At 41.2% G+C, this 17,467-nt stretch overlaps 1 protein-coding gene across 2 annotated transcripts in view; it reads left to right on the plus strand.

Annotated features, from left to right (window-relative positions):
- LOC124964350 (complement C5) overlaps nucleotides 1-15,361 on the plus strand; it is a 99,127-nt gene extending 83,766 nt beyond the window's left edge. For both annotated transcript variants that reach the window (XM_047524469.1, XM_047524470.1), the window contains 5 exons: nucleotides 253-336; nucleotides 1,241-1,330; nucleotides 10,865-10,948; nucleotides 14,056-14,194; nucleotides 14,826-15,361. In XM_047524469.1, the coding sequence (XP_047380425.1) occupies nucleotides 253-336; nucleotides 1,241-1,330; nucleotides 10,865-10,948; nucleotides 14,056-14,194; nucleotides 14,826-14,964 (536 nt within the window). In that variant the 3' untranslated portion in view covers nucleotides 14,965-15,361. The remainder of the gene's footprint in view (nucleotides 1-252; nucleotides 337-1,240; nucleotides 1,331-10,864; nucleotides 10,949-14,055; nucleotides 14,195-14,825) is intronic.
- The last annotated feature ends 2,106 nt before the right edge of the window (nucleotides 15,362-17,467 follow it).

Here is a 17,467-nt window from a genome sequence, read left to right on the forward strand (position 1 = left end):
GAAATTATTTGCTGTCTATCTTTCTCACCAACCCCAAAGTGTTTTCACCCTTGCATCCCTAGTACCTTACACAGTGTCAGGTACATGATGTGTTCCCAAAGAGTGTTTGTTGAATGAATGATCCTACATTGAACTACTCAGTCACTCCCAAGATAGGTGATTGAAGAGCCCGTGGTTCACAAGGTGTATGACTTGAACTTGGGCAGCTCTGTTTGTTAGCCACTTCTCATAACCACTCTTTTATTGCCACAGATAAACAGTGCACCATGTTTTATAGCACTTCTGACACCAAACTTCAAAAAGTCTGTGAAGGACCAACGTGCAAGTGTATAGAAGGTAAACTTCACTTAACATGCTTAGACTGTATGCTTATTAATAATCCAAAATTAATCTGGGGGAAGCTGTTGGGCAAGTCATTATTTCTCAGAAGTAGAAGTGTAATCTCAACTGATGGAAAGGTGATGATTCCTTTCCTTGAGCATTGCGAGGCTACTTCTCCATAACTCTTGAACAACTCCATGGAATACTGCACTGGAGCAGAGACACACTGTCCAGGTGCTCGTTGGATACCTCAGGGTAACGTGATGGCAAATTTTTACTTTCACCAAGTCTTTTTATCATAGGACCACAGCCCAAGAGAGTGGACTCAGAGCTAAACCACTAGCTCCTCTTTCTCCTTGTCCCTCCCAGTTCAGGGAAGTCTCTTTATGGTCTAGTTCAGCTCCATCTTTCATAAATTGAAAACGGTTTTCTTGGCCAAGGAAAAGATCCAGAACTCCCTAGTAACCAACCACAGGTTCCAGGAGGGTCTGGGTTGGTTTTGGTTCTTTCAAAATCCTTGATATCTACATGTTTGCTATGTACATATCACACCATCTTATAGCTATAAATCAGTCATATTTTCATTTTAGGTTGTTCAAGGGACTTTTGATTAGACTCAAATGAAAAAATTCCCCCATTCTTCAAGGGACGCATATACATTTCTAACAAACTGGCTATGGAGTGAATACCTATTCTAAGTCTTATGTTCTAGATTTGGCATGCATTGGGTTGTTGGTTTTATTTTTGCTTTATGTACCGTTTCACTTTATGGAAGACAAGAAAATGGACAGGTCCTAGCAATCTGGCACTTGTAAGATTATATTGGATTGTCTCAGGGCTCATAAGACACCATGTTTATTCCCAAAGACAGCACCGGCTTCTTCACAGTGACCTAACTTGTGCCATTTTTCACACCCAGCTGATTGTGGGCAAATGCAGGAAGACTTGGATCTGACAATCTCTGCAAATACTAGGAAAGCAACAGCATGTAAACCAGAGATTGCATATGGTAAGTTCAACTAGAGTTCTTTTAAACATGAAATTTTATGAATCCATGATCAATTAGAAAGGCCAAAAGCCTTAAATAGTGATTATATGGATACAATATTCCATTTGCTCCCTTGAAGGAAAATGGTATCAATTTTCAACATTAACATGGAAAGTTATTTATTCTCTAGCAAAGAAATATGATTTTCATTATAAATAATAAAAGTGGCATGCTTATCCAGACTCTTTACTAGATCCTTTTGAATTACAGACACTAAAACCTATTCAAAGGGAACTTTTGAGACTCCAGAGGGTTTTAAGATTTCCATTGTGTATTCCTCCAGTTGACAGAGGAAGCAGCGGGAAGGGCGACTTGGGGAACTTGGTTCTTTTAAAAATTTCTTCAAGGTAAAAATAAAAGTACTAAATAATGTTTAATATTTTCAGAATTGCAATCCATGTTTCAGACTGTATTTCAAAGGAGGATCACCTTCTGGTTGTCCAGAACTCAAAGCTAAATTAATACCCAAGTACCATTGTAGCCTTGTCTCCAGTTCCTGATAGAATTAGCTTCTTTGTTTTCTATCCATAGTTTCCCATGTATATTTCTGCCCCTTTTTATTTCCTTAAGAGAGATCATATTGTACACTATCTCAAATCTATTTTTGAAAATTTGAAAGGTATCATTTCTAAGTTAAAAAAAAAAAAAAACCAGGTACAGTTGATTTGGCACTTTGTAATTACCAACTGCTTTTGTGTGTGGTTTCTCAATGGAATTCCAGAAGAGCCCTTTGGAAAACCGAGTGTGGTGGCACACACCTGTAATCCCAGCAACTCAGGAGGCTGAGGCAGGAGGATCACAATTTTGAGGCCAGCCTGGGTGACTGAGCGAGACCCTGTCTCAAAATAAAATTAAAAAGCGATGGAGGGAGGGGCCAAGATGGCGGACTAGAGGGCGGCTGCATTTCACGCTGCTCCAGGACGCAAGATTCAAAAGAGGAGATAGTGAGAGACTTGGGACCAACTCAAAGCCGCCGGGTGAGTCTCTCCCGTTGGGGAGGCGTCCCAGATGGGGCGGTAGCCCCGGAACGCAGGGAATTTGTGAAGTGGAGTTGCTCGGCGAGACGCCCCTCCCCCCGCTGGAGCGGTAAACACGGACAACTGGGATCATCGTAGAGGAGGCGGCTCAGCATAGCGCTTGGACTCCAGCAGCCGCTGGGGCTCCGGGTGGCTGCCTGGGGAGGAGCTGCGTGGCGAGCTATTTGGACCCAGAGTGACCGCTTCCGAACACCAGGGGGTTGCCCGGAGGAGGAGGAGAGGCCCGGCGGGTCACTTGGGTCTAGGAGTGACTGCATCAGAGCCACGGGCGGTTGCCAGAGGAGGAGCTGTGTGGTGAGCTGTTTGAACTCAGAGTGGGCGCTCCTGAGTGCCGGGGGACTGCCCGGAGGAAGAGGAGGAGCGCGGCGGGACGCTTGGTCTGGGAGTGACTGCACCAGAACCACAGGCGGTTGCCAGAAGAGGAGCTGCGTGGTAAACTGTTTGAACCCAGAGCGAGCGCTCCTGAGTGCCGGGAGGTTGCCCGGAGGAGGAGGAGGAGCGCGGCGTGTTGCTTGACCTGGGAGTGACTGCATCAGAGCTGCGGGCGGTTGCCAAAGGAGGAGCTGCGTGACGAGCTGTTTGAACTCGGAGCAGCTGCTCCAGAACACTGGTGGCCTGCCTGGAGGAGGAGAGCGGTGGGACGCTTAGCCTGGGAGTGACTGCATCAGAACCACAGGCAGTTGCCAGAGGAAGAGGCGAGTGGTGAGCTGATTGGACTAAAAGCAACCGCTCCTGAACACCGGTGGCCTGCCTGGAGGAGGAGCGTGGTGAGTCACCTGGTCTCGGAGCCACCGTTCCTGAACACCTGGGGGGCTACCCCAAGGAGGAGGAGGAGGAAAAGGGTGGGTCACTTGGACTTGGAGTGACTGCCTAGGGCTACGGGTGGTTGGCGGGAGGAGGAGACCCGAAGTGAGTTGTTTGGATTCCTGGTGACTGCGTCGGAAACCGGGCGGCTGTCCGGAGGAGGAGGTGTGTGGCGGGTCTCTGTGTCTCGGAGCTATTGTACGGGGCTCCAGGTGGTGGCTCAGGGGAGGGGCTGCATAGCCAGGCGATTGGTGCAGAGCAGGGTCCCAGGAGCTAGGTGGCTTCTTGCTGGAAGAGCCGCACAGAGACACGCCTAGGGGCGGAGCGAAGTTTCCAGGGCGGCGGGCAGATTCTCTGGGAGAGGCAGCCTAAGGAGACTCGCCTGCGAAGGGTGAGGCTCCCAGGCCCAGGAGGTAGGTCCGGGCCCCTGGGATCGTTGCAGAAGAAGACAGCCCAGCCCAGGTGGTAGTTGTAGATTGAGGGGAACCTCTAGGAGGGCAACTGACTAGCGAGACGTCCCCACCGAGTGACTCTTCCCGGCCGGGAGAGGTTTTCCCACAGGGACGGTAAAGCCAGAGACATAGGCACAAACAGGCCTTGCCTCAGCCCACAGTCTACTTCCCCATTGGATGACCATTGGTCAACAAGTGGAGGCACCTCCGCCCACTAGCAGGGAATATACGCCACCTGAGGGTTACCACACCTGGAGAGGCAGCTTCTTCGTGGAGCTCTGCATTATCAACCTCCTCCAAGACCTCAGGCTACTGAAGGATAAGAGGGGATATACTAGCAATCTTCAGGGACATTATAAGTTGATAGAGGAAATCTGCAATATCTTAATGACCCACTGATCCCTGAACAATATGAGAAAACAAGGGAAGAAAATGCCCCAAACAAATCTAGATGTTACATCAATAAAATCCAACGACAGCATGGCAGAAGAAATGACAGAAAGGGAGTTCAGAATGTACATAATTAAAATGATCAGGGAAGCAAACGATGAGATGAAAGAGCAAATGCAGGCATTGAATGATGAGATGAAAGAGCAAATGCAGGCATTAAATGATCGCACCAATCGACAGTTAACAGAGCAAATTCAGGAAGCAAAAGATCATTTCAATAAAGAGTTAGAGATATTGAAAAAAAACCAAACAGAAATCCTTGAAATGAAGGAAACAATAAACCAAATTAAGAACTCCATAGAAAGCATAACCAATAGGATAGAACAGCTGGAAGACAGAACTTCAGATATTGAAGACAAAATATTTAACCTCGAAAACAAAGTTGAACAAACAGAGAAGATGGTGAGAAATCATGAACAGAATCTCCAAGAACTATGGGATATCATGAAGGGGCCAAATTTGAGAGTTATTGGGATTGGGGAAGGCTTAGAGAAACAAACCAAAGGAATGAACAATCTATTTGAAGAAATAATATCAGAAAATTTCCCAAATCTGAAGAATGAAATGGAAAATCAAGTCCAAGAGGCTTATAGGACTCCAAATACACAAAATTACAACAGACCCACACCAAGGCACATTATAATGAAAATACCTAACATACAAAATAAAGACAGAATTTTAAAGGCTGTGAGAGAAAAGAACCAAATTACATTCAGGGGGAAACCAATACGGATATCAGCAGATTTTTCAATCCAGACCCTAAAAGCTAGAAGGGCCTGGAACAACATTTTTCAAGCTCTGAAAGAAAATGGATGCCAACCAAGAATCTTATACCCAGCAAAACTTACCTTCAAATTTGACAATGAAATAAGATCATTCCACGATAAACAAAAGCTAAAAGAATTTACAGAAAGAAAGCCAGCATTACAGAACATTCTCGGCAAAATATTTCATGAGGAAGAGATGAAAAACAAAGAAGCAAATCAGCAAAGGGAGGAATTATCCTAAAGGAACTGTCAAATAAAGGAGGAACCAAGATGTGTCAAAAATTTTAAATATGAACCAAATGACTGGGAATACAAATCATATCTCAATAATAACCCTGAATGTTAATGGCCTGAATTCATCAATCAAAAGACATAGACTGGCAGATTGGATTAAAAAGAAAGATCCAACAATATGTTGCCTGCAAGAGACTCACCTCATAGAAAGAGATACCCATAGACTAAAGGTGAAAGGATGGGGAAAAACATACCATGCACATGGGCTCAGCAAAAAAGCTGGAGTATCCATCCTCATTTCAGATAATGTGGACTTCAAGCCAATGTTAGTTAGAAGGGATAAAGAAGGACATTTCATACTGCTTAAGGGAAGCATAAATCAGCAAGATATAACAATCATAAACATCTATGCCCCAAACAGTGGCTCATCCATGTACGTTAAACAAATCCTTCTCAATTTTAGAAACCAAATAGACCATAACACAATAATACTAGGTGATTTTAACACGCCTCTTTCACCACTGGACAGATCTTCCAAACCAAAATTGAACAAAGAAACCATAGATCTCAATAACACAATCAATAATTTAGACTTAACAGACATTTATAGAATATACCATCCAACCAAGAGCGAATACACTTTCTTCTCAGCAGCACATGGATCCTTCTCTAAAATAGACCATATATTATGCCACAAAGCTAATGTCAGCAAATACAAGAAGATAGAGACACTACCTTGTATTCTATCAGATCATAATGGATTGAAGTTACAAATTAATGAAAGAGTAAAAAACAGAAACTACTCCAACACCTGGAGATTAAACAATATGCTACTATATGATGAATGGATAACAGAAGATATTAGGAAGGAAATTAAAAAATTCTTAGAGGTAAACGAGAACAAAGAAACAACATATCAAAATCTCTGGGACACTATGAAAGCGGTACTTAGAGGAAGATTTATTTCATGGAGCGCATTTAATAAAAGAAGTAAAACTCAAAAAATAAATGACCTGACACTACAACTCAAAGCCCTAGAAAAAGAAGAACAGACCAACACCAAAAGTAGTAGAAGACAGGAAATAGTTAAACTGAGAGCTGAAATCAACGAAATTGAAACGAAAGAAACAATACAAAAAATTGACAAAATAAATAGTTGGTTCTTCGAAAAAATAAACAAAATTGATAAACCTTTAGCCACACTAACAAAGAGAAGACGAGAGAAAACCCAAATCACTAAAATTCGGAATGAACAAGGAAATATCACAACAGACACGACTGAAATACAAAACATAATTAGAAGCTATTTTGAAAATCTATACTCCAACAAAATAGAAAATTTCGAAGACATCAACAGGTTTCTAGAGACATATGAATTGCCTAAACTGAACGAGGAGGACATACACAATTTAAATAGACCAATTTCAAGTAATGAAATAGAAGAAGTCATCAATAGCCTACCAACAAAGAAAAGTCCAGGACCAGATGGGTTCTCAGCCGAGTTCTACAAAACTTTTAAAGAAGAACTCATTCCAATACTTCTCAAAGTATTCCAGAAAATAGAAGAGGAGGGAACTCTCCCAAACTCATTCTATGAAGCCAATATTACCCTGATTCCTAAACCAGACAGAGACACATCGAGGAAAGAAAATTTCAGACCAATATCCTTAATGAACATCAACGCAAAAATTCTAAACAAAATTTTAGCAAATCGCATACAAAAACATATTAAAAAGATAGTGCACCATGATCAAGTGGGTTTCATCCCAGGGATGCAAGGTTGGTTCAACATCAGAAAATCAATAAATGTCATTCACCATATCAATAGACTTAAAGTCAAGAATCACATGATTATTTCGATAGATGCAGAAAAAGCATTTGATAAAATACAGCACCCCTTCATGCTCAAAACACTAGAAAAAATAGGGATAGTGGGAACATTCCTTAACATTGTAAAGGCCATCTACGCTAAACCCATTGCTAATATCATTCTAAATGGTGAAAAACTGAAAGCATTCCCTCTAAAAACTGGAACGAGGCAGGGATGCCCTCTTTCACTACTTCTATTCAATATCGTCCTTGAAACTCTAGCCAGAGCAATTAGACAGACCAAAGAAATTAAAGGGATACGAATAGGAAAAGAAGAACTCAAACTATCCCTATTTGCTGATGATATGATGGTATACTTAGAGGAACCAGGAAATTCCACCAGAAAACTTTTAGATCTCATAAGTGAATTCAGTAAAGTAGCGGGATATAAGATCAATGCACATAAATCGAAGGCATTTTTATATATAAGCGATGAATCTTCAGAAAGAGAAATTAGGAAAACTACCCCATTCACAATAGCTTCGAAAAAAATAAAGTATTTGGGAATCAATCTCACAAAAGAGGTGAAAGACCTCTACAATGAGAACTACAGAACACTAAAGAAAGAAATTCAAGAAAACCTTAGAAGATGGAAAGATCTCCCATGTTCTTGGATAGGAAGAATTAATATTGTCAAAATGGCCATACTACCAAAAGTGCTATACAGATTCAATGCAATTCCAATTAAAATCCCAATGATGTACCTTACAGAAATAGAGCAAGCAATTATGAAATTCATCTGGAAGAATAAAAAACCCAGAATAGCTAAAGCAATCCTTGGCAGAAAGAGTGAAGCAGGGGGTATCGCAATACCAGATCTTCAACTCTACTACAAAGCAATAGTAACAAAAACGGCATGGTATTGGTACCAAAATAGAAAGGTGGATCAATGGTACAGAATAGAGGACACGGACACAAACCCAAATGAATACAATTTTCTCATACTAGACAAAGGTTCCAACAATATGCAATGGAGAAAAGATAGCCTCTTCAACAAATGGTGCTGGGAGAATTGGAAATCCATATGCAACAGAATGAAACTAAACCCATATCTCTCACCATGCACGAAACTAAACTCAAAATGGATTAAGGATCTCGGAATCAGACCAGAGACCTTGCATCTTATAGAAGAAAAAGTAGGTCCAGAGCTTCAACATGTCGGCTTAGGACCAGACTTCCTCAACAGGACTCCCATAGCACAAGAAATAAAAGCAAGAATTAATAACTGGGATAGATTCAAACTAAAAAGCTTTCTCTCAGCAAAGGAAACTATCAGCAATGCAAAGAAAGAGCCTACAGAGTGGGAGAAAATCTTTGCCAATCATACTTCAGATAGAGCGCTAATCTCCAGAATCTATAAAGAACTCAAAAAACTCTACACCAAGAATGTAAATAATCCAATCGACAAATGGGCTAAGGAAATGAATAGACACTTCACAGAAGAAGATCTACAAGCAATCAACAAACATATGGAAAAATGTTCAACATCTCTAGTAATAAGAGAAATGCAAATCAAAACCACCCTAAGATTCCATCTCACCCCAATTAGAATGGCAATTATCAAGAATACAAGCAACAACAGGTGTTGGCGAGGATGTGGGGAGAAAGGTACACTCTTACATTGCTGGTGGGGCTGCAAATTAGTGCAGCCACTCTGGAAAGCAGTGTGGAGATTCCTTAGAAAACTTGGAATGGAAACACCATTTGACCCAGCTATCCCACTCCTTGGCCTATACCCAAAGGACTTAAAATCAGCATATTACAGAGATACAGCCACATCAATGTTCATAGCTGCTCAGTTCACAATAGCCAGATTGTGGAACCAACCTAGATGTCCTTCAATTGATGAATGGATAAAGAAAATGTGGTATATATATACAATGGAATATTACTCAGCCATAAAGAACGATAAAATTATGGCATTTGCAGGCAAATGGATGAAACTGGAGAATATCATGCTAAGTGAGATAAGCCAATCTCAAAAAACCAAAGGAAGAATGATATCGCTAATAAGTGGATGATGACACATAATGGGGGGTGGGAAGGGTTAGTGTTGGGGTTGGAGTTGGGTTTAGGGAGGGGGGCAGGAATGGAGGAAGGAAGGACTGTATAGATGGAGGGGAAGGGTGGGAGGGGAGGGGGGAAGGGAAAAAATGGCAGAATGAATCAAACAACATTACCCTATGTAAATTTATGATTACACAAATGGTATGCCTTTACGCCATGTACAGACAGAGAAACAACATGTATCCCATTTGTTTACAATTTTATATTAAAAAAAAAAAAAAAAAAAAAAGCGATGGACATGTAGCTCAGTGGTAGAACACTGGCCTAGCAAGTGTGAAGCTCTGGAAGCCCTGGATTCAGTCCCCAGCACAGGGTGGGGAAAAAAACTTTGAGATAATAGAGTTTTATCACTGTTCTACTCATTAAGAAAATGGGCCTTAGGGAGATTTTAAAATTTTACTCAAGGTCATGCAGGAAGTTGTAGAACTAGAATGCATCCTGATCTCCAATATTATTTCCATCACAATATACTGAAATCTCTCACTGGAAGGAAACACTGCTATCAGAATAAATTTTGAATGCTTTAAACTGTTTCTTTTCTGTGAATTCATCTTGATTTTTAAAAAGTCTGACTCAGCCAAGACCCACTGCAGTTTTTTAAATGTATCAAAACTTAAAGAGAATATTATATTCTTTAGCAAACAAAATTTTTGCTAAAGTTCTTTTTTCCTTCCATTTTAGAACTATTTTTACTCCAAAATATCAGAAACCTATTTTCACATAGAGAACACATGCAACCTGGATTCAGAGTATTACTTTCAAGAACAGACCTAGGGCTGGGGATATAGCTCAGTTGGTAGAGTGCTTGCCTTGCAAGTGTAAGGCCCTGGGTTCAAATCCCCAGCACTGAAAAAAAAAAAAAAAACCTAGCTGACTTGTTCTAATGACCATAGACCAGTACCATAAAGCACAATGGAAGCAAAATAGTCCCCTCACTCCACCCCTCCTCACATAGTAAATACATTGTCTGTGTCCAGTCCAAAGACACAAATCTGAAATTCAGGACATTTTTCTTACATCCTAAGCCATGGAATTACATAACTTTTTCTTCTGCCACGGTGAGTTCACTATCAATCATTTATCTTTGTCTGGTGTAGACTGACAAACTACAAGGATCTCAGAAATAAATAATTCTTTTATTGCAACTCTATCCCCAACAAAAGCAAAAATAAGAAAGGAGTCTATTAGGAAGCCAAATAGAAGGGATGGGTCCCTTCAAGCTAGTCATTCCAGAGCTGAGGTCCAACATACCATAAGTCAAACCCTGAGACCTAAACCTTAAATGTAGGATTGGCCCATGTCTGACAGTTGCCCATCCAAGCAAGGATGAGTTAGGAAACAGAATCCTATTAAAAATGGGACATTGGAACCAGAGAAGCTGTATGGGGAAGCAAAGCAAGGAAACAAGCTGGTAGGTTGTTTCCCACGGAAGGCCTGACAGAAAGATAAAGACTCCACCTGTTCCAGGTAGAGAAGGAAGGGGGTCTGTAATTAAAAGGATTAACATCTGAACTTTACATCTAACACAGGTTTATCTTATTTTTTTGGTTTTATGTGCTTCTGTCATTTCGTTTGGTATGTCTCTTACCCTAATCAGCTGTTCTGTAACCATGGCCAGGGCTAATAATTCTAATAGTCTGAGGGGCTTACGAAGGCTCCTTGGAAGAGGTAAGATCTACCTCGGGGTTCCCATAATAGCTGCCAACCTTCATTTCTCATTTGTTTGTCAAATTCTGACTTTTATTGAACATAGTATCAGTGGTATTCAGCCCAAATTGTTCATTTTTGTCCTATTTTGCTTTGTTCTCTGACCAGCTTACAAAGTTAGCATCACATCGGTCACTGAAGAAAATGTTTTTGTCAAGTACTCTGCAACTCTCCTGGATATCTACAAAGCAGGTGAGCCTTCACACACTGCTTCGTTCATTCAACAAAACTTTAGCACTTTCCATTTGACAGGCCTTCTATTAGACCCAATGTTATATCAACTTGAATAAAGCAGCCTGACTTTTGCCTTGATAAAGTTTTATATTATACTTGGGGAGACACATCTTTTATAGGTGTTTACATAAATATTTCTCAACGAATCCTTTAATCTCAAACCTCAGCAAAAGAGTTTGATGTGTTGTTTGATTTTTCCTTCCAGCACTTTGAGGTCAACAAAAACCATAAACCAACTTCAAAGTCTTCAATTTGTTGTTTTGAGTCACTTAAAACACTTTTTAAATGAAACAGTTTATTTATGCAATGTGATGAAATTTTCTTATTGCCTTATTTGTATCTTCCAAACAGCTATTTTCTCATTTCAGTAGATGTAAGTTCAGTAATAAGTAGATTCTAAACATAAATTGTAATAATATGTTTATATCAATTTTTTTCTCTTCTGAATTTTTATCAAGTATTTTGAGTATTTGAGTCTGAAAATGTTTGATTATTTTTAATCTTCCTCAAGATAGGGTTAAAAAATTATAATAATATTCTCCAAATTTTAATTTGCTTTATCGATACTGACATTTTCCCTAGTTTTTATTACTTTAAATGTTTCACTTTATAAAACTGATTTGTGATGCTGTTTCATTTTTCCTCCATGGTGGTCACAGGTTTTCTCCATTTAAACAGATTGCCTTTAGCACTCTGATCATTCCAGCATTCATTTTTTGAGCACCATTTGCATTCAACATCCACATCACAAACAATAAGTTGTTCCTTTTTTACTGAGGTAATAAAGTGCATTTCATTCCCAAAATAAAATTACTTATTTTAGTTTGCAATTTTTGCAATGCATTAAGAAATTCAAGATTGTCTTGAGTTTTACACAGTATCAGATGATTCCCAAGCCATAGTCCTTTACAAGTCCTTTACAAGTGTCATTTCATTACTCTACAGATGCAGAAGATTAACTTTTATGATACCTAAAAGGGAATGTTAAGCCATTTTCACATACTTTATCTCCCCTTTCTGAATATTCATTTTTAATACTTATAAATTTAGAATTTACATAAATATTAAAACAACATACACTACTTGCTTAAGAATTGTTGCATACTAACAAGAAGCCATTCAGAATCAAGGATAAATGATGCAGTTGGTAGATAATGATAAACTGGTATTTCTCCTAAAGCATAAGAGTGCTTATATTAGGTGAGGATATAAACAGAAAAAGGATTTGTGATTGTTGAAGCTGGCATTAATAAACTATTCTTTCTCCTGAAGATGCTTGAAATTTTCCACTAACAAAAAAGGTTTTTTTAAATAATAAGGCCCATATAACCACACTGCATAGTGTGACAGTGGTTGACTTGGCAGACAGTTCTGGGTGTGTGGCTCAGATGTTGCTGTAACAGGATTCGATGTCACTGGGACAGCCCAAGAAAACTAGCTTGAGCAACTTACATTATAAATTAAAGTTTTTCCATGTACACAGTTATTAAACATGGTTTCTAGACAGGTTCAAACTTTTTTCAATTAAAAATGACTCCATCAGAGGGTTGTGCGTGTGTGTGCACGCGCACGTGTGTGTGTTCTTGTTGTTTGTTCGTTTATTTACTTGGTATTGGGAATTAAACCCAGGATTGCTTTACCACTGAATTACATCCCCAACCCTTTTCTTTTTTTTTTTATTTTGAGGAAGGCTCTAAGTTGCTGAGTATGGCCTTGAACTTGTGATCCTCCTGGCTCAGTCTCTCAAATTGCTGGTATTATAGGCGTGCCCAGCTCTGCCAGAGTTTAATAATTAAATATCAGTCCTGAATATACATCAGTGGATCAAACACAGTCCCTGCCTTATGAAGTTTCTAGTCTAGTTAAGGAGACACACATGTGGTGTGAAACACTGATAGAAATTCACAATAAAAGAAGTGAGGGAGGGACTGGGGGTGTAGCTCAGAGGTAGAGCTTTCACCCAGCTTGCTCCAGGCCCTGGGTTCCATCCCCATTACTCATATGACAAAGAGTAGACAAGAAAGTCTTATTGGGTACTGCGGAGATTGAAAGTGAGTCTAAAGATGGGTAAAATTCACTGGGCACAGTGGCGCATTCCTGTAATCCCAGCGGCTTGGGAGGTTGAGACAGGAGGATCGAGAGTTCAAAACCACCCTCAGCCAGAGTGAGGTGCTAAGCAACTCAGTTTGACTCTGTCTCTAAATAAAATACAAAATAGGACTGAGGGGGTGGGGGTCGTGGTTGTGGCTCAGTGGTAGAGCACTTGCTTGGCACATGTGAGGTACTGGGTTCAATCCTCAGTACCACATAAAAATAAATGAAATAAAGGGATTGTGTCTGTCTCCAACTAAAAAACATTTTTTAAAAATAGGGCTAGGGATGTGGCTCAGTGTTGAGTGTCCCCAAGTTCAATCCCCAGTATCCACCCCACCAAAAAAAAATTATGGGTAAAATTCAATAGACCAACATGGGGAGGAGTGCATTCCGGGAAGGAGAACCAGTTTCTAGGCTCCTCTGAGTCCTTTGGGAATTCCAGTTATTCTCCTTAAAACTTTCCAAGTCTTTCATGTCTTACACTTTTCAACAAAGTTGACCATTGCCAGTTAACAAATGCTTTTCTGTTTTGCTATATGACACATGGAGATTAATATTGGTCAACTATAGACCAACTATAGACCAAATAATTCTGCGTCTACAAGAGTAGAAAGGACAAACACACACAGTTTTTACTATGTTCTGAGCACTTTGCACGCATTGACCCATTCAATCTCCCAACTGTTCCACAAGGTAGGTTATCCTCATGCCCAGTTTTCAAATGGGAGGACTGAGTCCTTAATACAGACAGCATAAAGTATTTGTCCAGAGCCACACAGCCAAGAAGTGGCACAGCTAGAGTTTCAGTGAGACAGTCTGGCTCCAGAGTCTGAAGTCTTAACCATATGGATATTGCCACTGTCCAGCAGCCATTAACCTCTCAGAAGCCATGAGGAACTGGACGGCTTGAGAAGGTCCATAACTGTGATATGAGAACAAGAATGTGATACGCTTCCTTGTGTATCTTGCAGGAGAAGCCGTCGCTGAGAAAGGGTCTGAAATCACCTTCATCAAAAAGACCACCTGTGCTAACGCAGCCCTGGTAAAAGGAAGACAGTATTTAATGATGGGTAAAGAAGCCCTGCAGATAAAATACAATTTCAGCTTCAAGTAAGTCACCAGTAGTCTGAGGCTTCTGATCTTCTGTTCAAAACTGAGCGTAGGTCTGGGGAGATAGCTCAGCTGGTAGAGTGCTTGCTTTGCAAGCACTAGGCCCTGAGTTCGATCCTCAGTACTGAAAAAAAAAAAAAAAAAAAAAAAAACTGTGCATAGTTCATTCTTATCTGTGCCATATATTTCGTATGCACCTGCTGTGAGCCAAGAAACCACTGCGAACGTAACAGAACTAATACAGGCTTACAACAGAGCAGTGCTGGGAACGTCGCGGCAGCTCTGCACGACCCAACCAGTGTGGTGAACCAGTTCAGGTGCTCCTCCGACCTCCCTGACTGCCACACCGGCTCCCTCGCTCTGTCCTCAGAAAATGTTTAAATATGCACCGTAAAATCTGTTTACAAAAACTGGACCATGACATAATGCCTTGACCACCTTTAGCCATGGGAGCCCCAAGCTGTTCCTGGTCTTTTGAGGGTTTATGCACTTCCCCAGGCTGGTCCAGAAGAGTGTGGCTGATAGCCAGGACCCCGGGCCCTGCCCATGGGCTCTTACCACGGAGATCTGATACAGCTTCCCTCCCTGTGTGGCGGTCCTCACAAACTCTGTCTCCATTTCTTCTCGGTAGGTACATCTACCCATTAGACTCCTCGACCTGGATTGAATATTGGCCCACAGACACGTCGTGTCCATCATGCCAAGCCTTTATAGCTCATTTAGATGAGTTTGCTGAAGATATCTTTTTAAATGGCTGTGAAAATGTTTGAAGAAGTCCAGTTGCATGGAATTTTGAATTATGATTCCTGTTGCTGAAATTCCACTTTTTCCTTTTTTATTTTCCCAACATTCACAGCTTGTCTTATTTGGAAAGCCCACTTTCCTTTAGAATTACTGGCACTTGCTTTTATTAGTGTACAATTTTAAGAGCTTGTACCTTTCTGAAATAACATGACCTTGGGGGATATGAAGACGGATCCTCTAAAGTTATTGGACACCAGAAGCAATAAACTGGAACGCCTCTAAACCCTACCACTCAGGAATGTTTGCTGGGGCAAAAGAATAGCCTCATTGAAGTGGAGTATCTTATAAAAACATGGCCTTTGCTTGAAAGAAAAATACCAAGCGACAGAAAACTGATCATTAAAACTTGACTTTCAAAATGTACTAGAATGCATGTTATTTTATACTAGATCATCTTCACCCACACATAGGCAAATTGAGAGAGGGTAAGAAAGGTGGCAGCAGAGAACCTGACCCTGAGGAGGCCCAAGCTCACAGCCTCCGCACTCTGAGAAGGTAGGAGAGCTCAGCTTTGCCCCCTCCTCTCCGCTGCCCTTTCCATACCCTGACAGGAGATCCCTCTACTCTCCTCCCTTTCTTTCCCTCCCAGCCCTTATTAATTTCCCAGGAACTTGCTCTTGCCAATAATTGCTCTACCAGAAGGCAGGCCCCAGTGCAGTAACCTGGTGAAAAGAAAACTGAGTAAGAATCTGGAGACATTGGTTTTAGCCTTAACAGGTCTCTCTCTGAGCATCTGTGTGAACTTCACAAAAGATGATTCATAATAGGAGGTTAATTTTTAAGTGACATTTTGTTGCACTTTAGATCTTACAAGGGTTCTCACATGTATTCCCATCTAATGTCTCAAGTCTCTCACAAGGTACAGCAGTTATTATTGTCCACACTTGACAGCAGTAGAAATTGAGGCTCAGAAACAGGAAGCCAATTGCCTAGGCTCACAAGGGGTAGAATCAGAGATGAAGCCCCACGGTGCTTTCTCAGTTAAACGCACCCCTGTTCCAAATCACTACACATGGCATTGCTTCTTAGGTTTAATTTTCTAAGACTAAGACAGGATGGAATTGGAGTTCCTTAGCCATGAGTTAACCAGCCCCACCAAACTATCTCAAGGAAATACACAAACTCTGGATGTAATGGTAACAGGGACAAAAGTGCATCCCCTTTAGAAGAACCTGCATTTTACCAGTTAGGTGAAACTATCTCAGGCTTTGCAGTATGCCTCACAAATGACACTAAGATTTCCACATCCAGAAACTTAGGACCTTTTTTTTTCAACATCAAAGCTCACATTGTAGGGTACCTCCCTAGCAAAAATGACCAACAAGCAGGTTATGGCGGATTATGCCTGTAATTCCAGCAACTCAAGAGGCTGAGGCAGGAGGATGGCAAGTTCAAGACCAGTCTGAGCACCTTAGCAAGACAACCTAGCAAGACCCAGTATCAAAATTTTAAAAATAGAAAGAGCTGGGAATGTAACTCAGTGGTAAAGTTCCTTGGCTTCAATCGCCAATACCAAAGCAAAACCATGTCCACGATGCCCGAACTCTGAAAACTGAGGGGTCACCTCCAGAGGAGACCTGGCAGTCTCTCCTGTCACCTTCCAGCTGAATACAGCGAGGTAGAAACCCTGGAGCTGCTTCTAAGGCTGAGTGTCCCTGAGCTCGCTGCCTTCTCCCTAAGCACAGTGGCAAATAAGTGAGGCCACCGTGGCCTAATTAACCCATAATGCAGCTGAGTTGTCAGTCCCAAAGTGGGTGTGATTTACTTAATCATGTAGAATTGTGTGTGGAGTGGTGTCTTCCTGAGCACGCTGCAAGCTCTGAGCAAGGTCTGAGTCCGTTCTAGTCACAGTTCTTTCCTACACATTACAGGGACCCAGTAAGTGCTGGTGGATTCCCCCACTGAGAGTGAAGAATCAGAAGACCCAAGTTGGAGACTTGGTTTTGTCCCTAATTGGTAGTGATTTGGGGAAAGTCCTTTAATGTCCTTAACAGCCTGTAAAATAAGGAAGTTGAACACTCTAACATTTCTTTTATCTATAGCTCTAGGAAGACATGTGATAATCCTATGATGCAAAACAGAAAACAAAACTAAATTACATGTCAGTCAGTTTTTTACAAACTGGCTCCACTGCTCTGGGCCTGAGGTGAGGAAGAACGCAGTGGTGGAAGGGCATGGCGGACGAAAGCTGCTCAGCTCTTGGCGGTCAGGAAGCAAGAGAGCAAGGGAGAAAAAGAAGCCAGCGTCAATAAATACCTTTCCAGCTGGGCGCACACCTATAATCCCAGCAGCTCAAGAGGTGGAGGTAGGCTTTGAGAGTTCAAAGCCATGCTCAGCAATTTAGCAAGACCCTAAACAACTGAGATCCTGTCTCAAAAGCAAAAATAAAAAAGGGTTGGGAATGTTGCTCAGTGGTTAAGCACCCCTTGGTTCAATCCCTGGTACCAAAAAAAAAAAAAAAAAAGAGAG

The sequence above is a fragment of the Sciurus carolinensis genome, chromosome 14, assembly GCF_902686445.1.
Source record: "Sciurus carolinensis chromosome 14, mSciCar1.2, whole genome shotgun sequence".
NCBI lineage: Eukaryota > Metazoa > Chordata > Mammalia > Rodentia > Sciuridae > Sciurus > Sciurus carolinensis.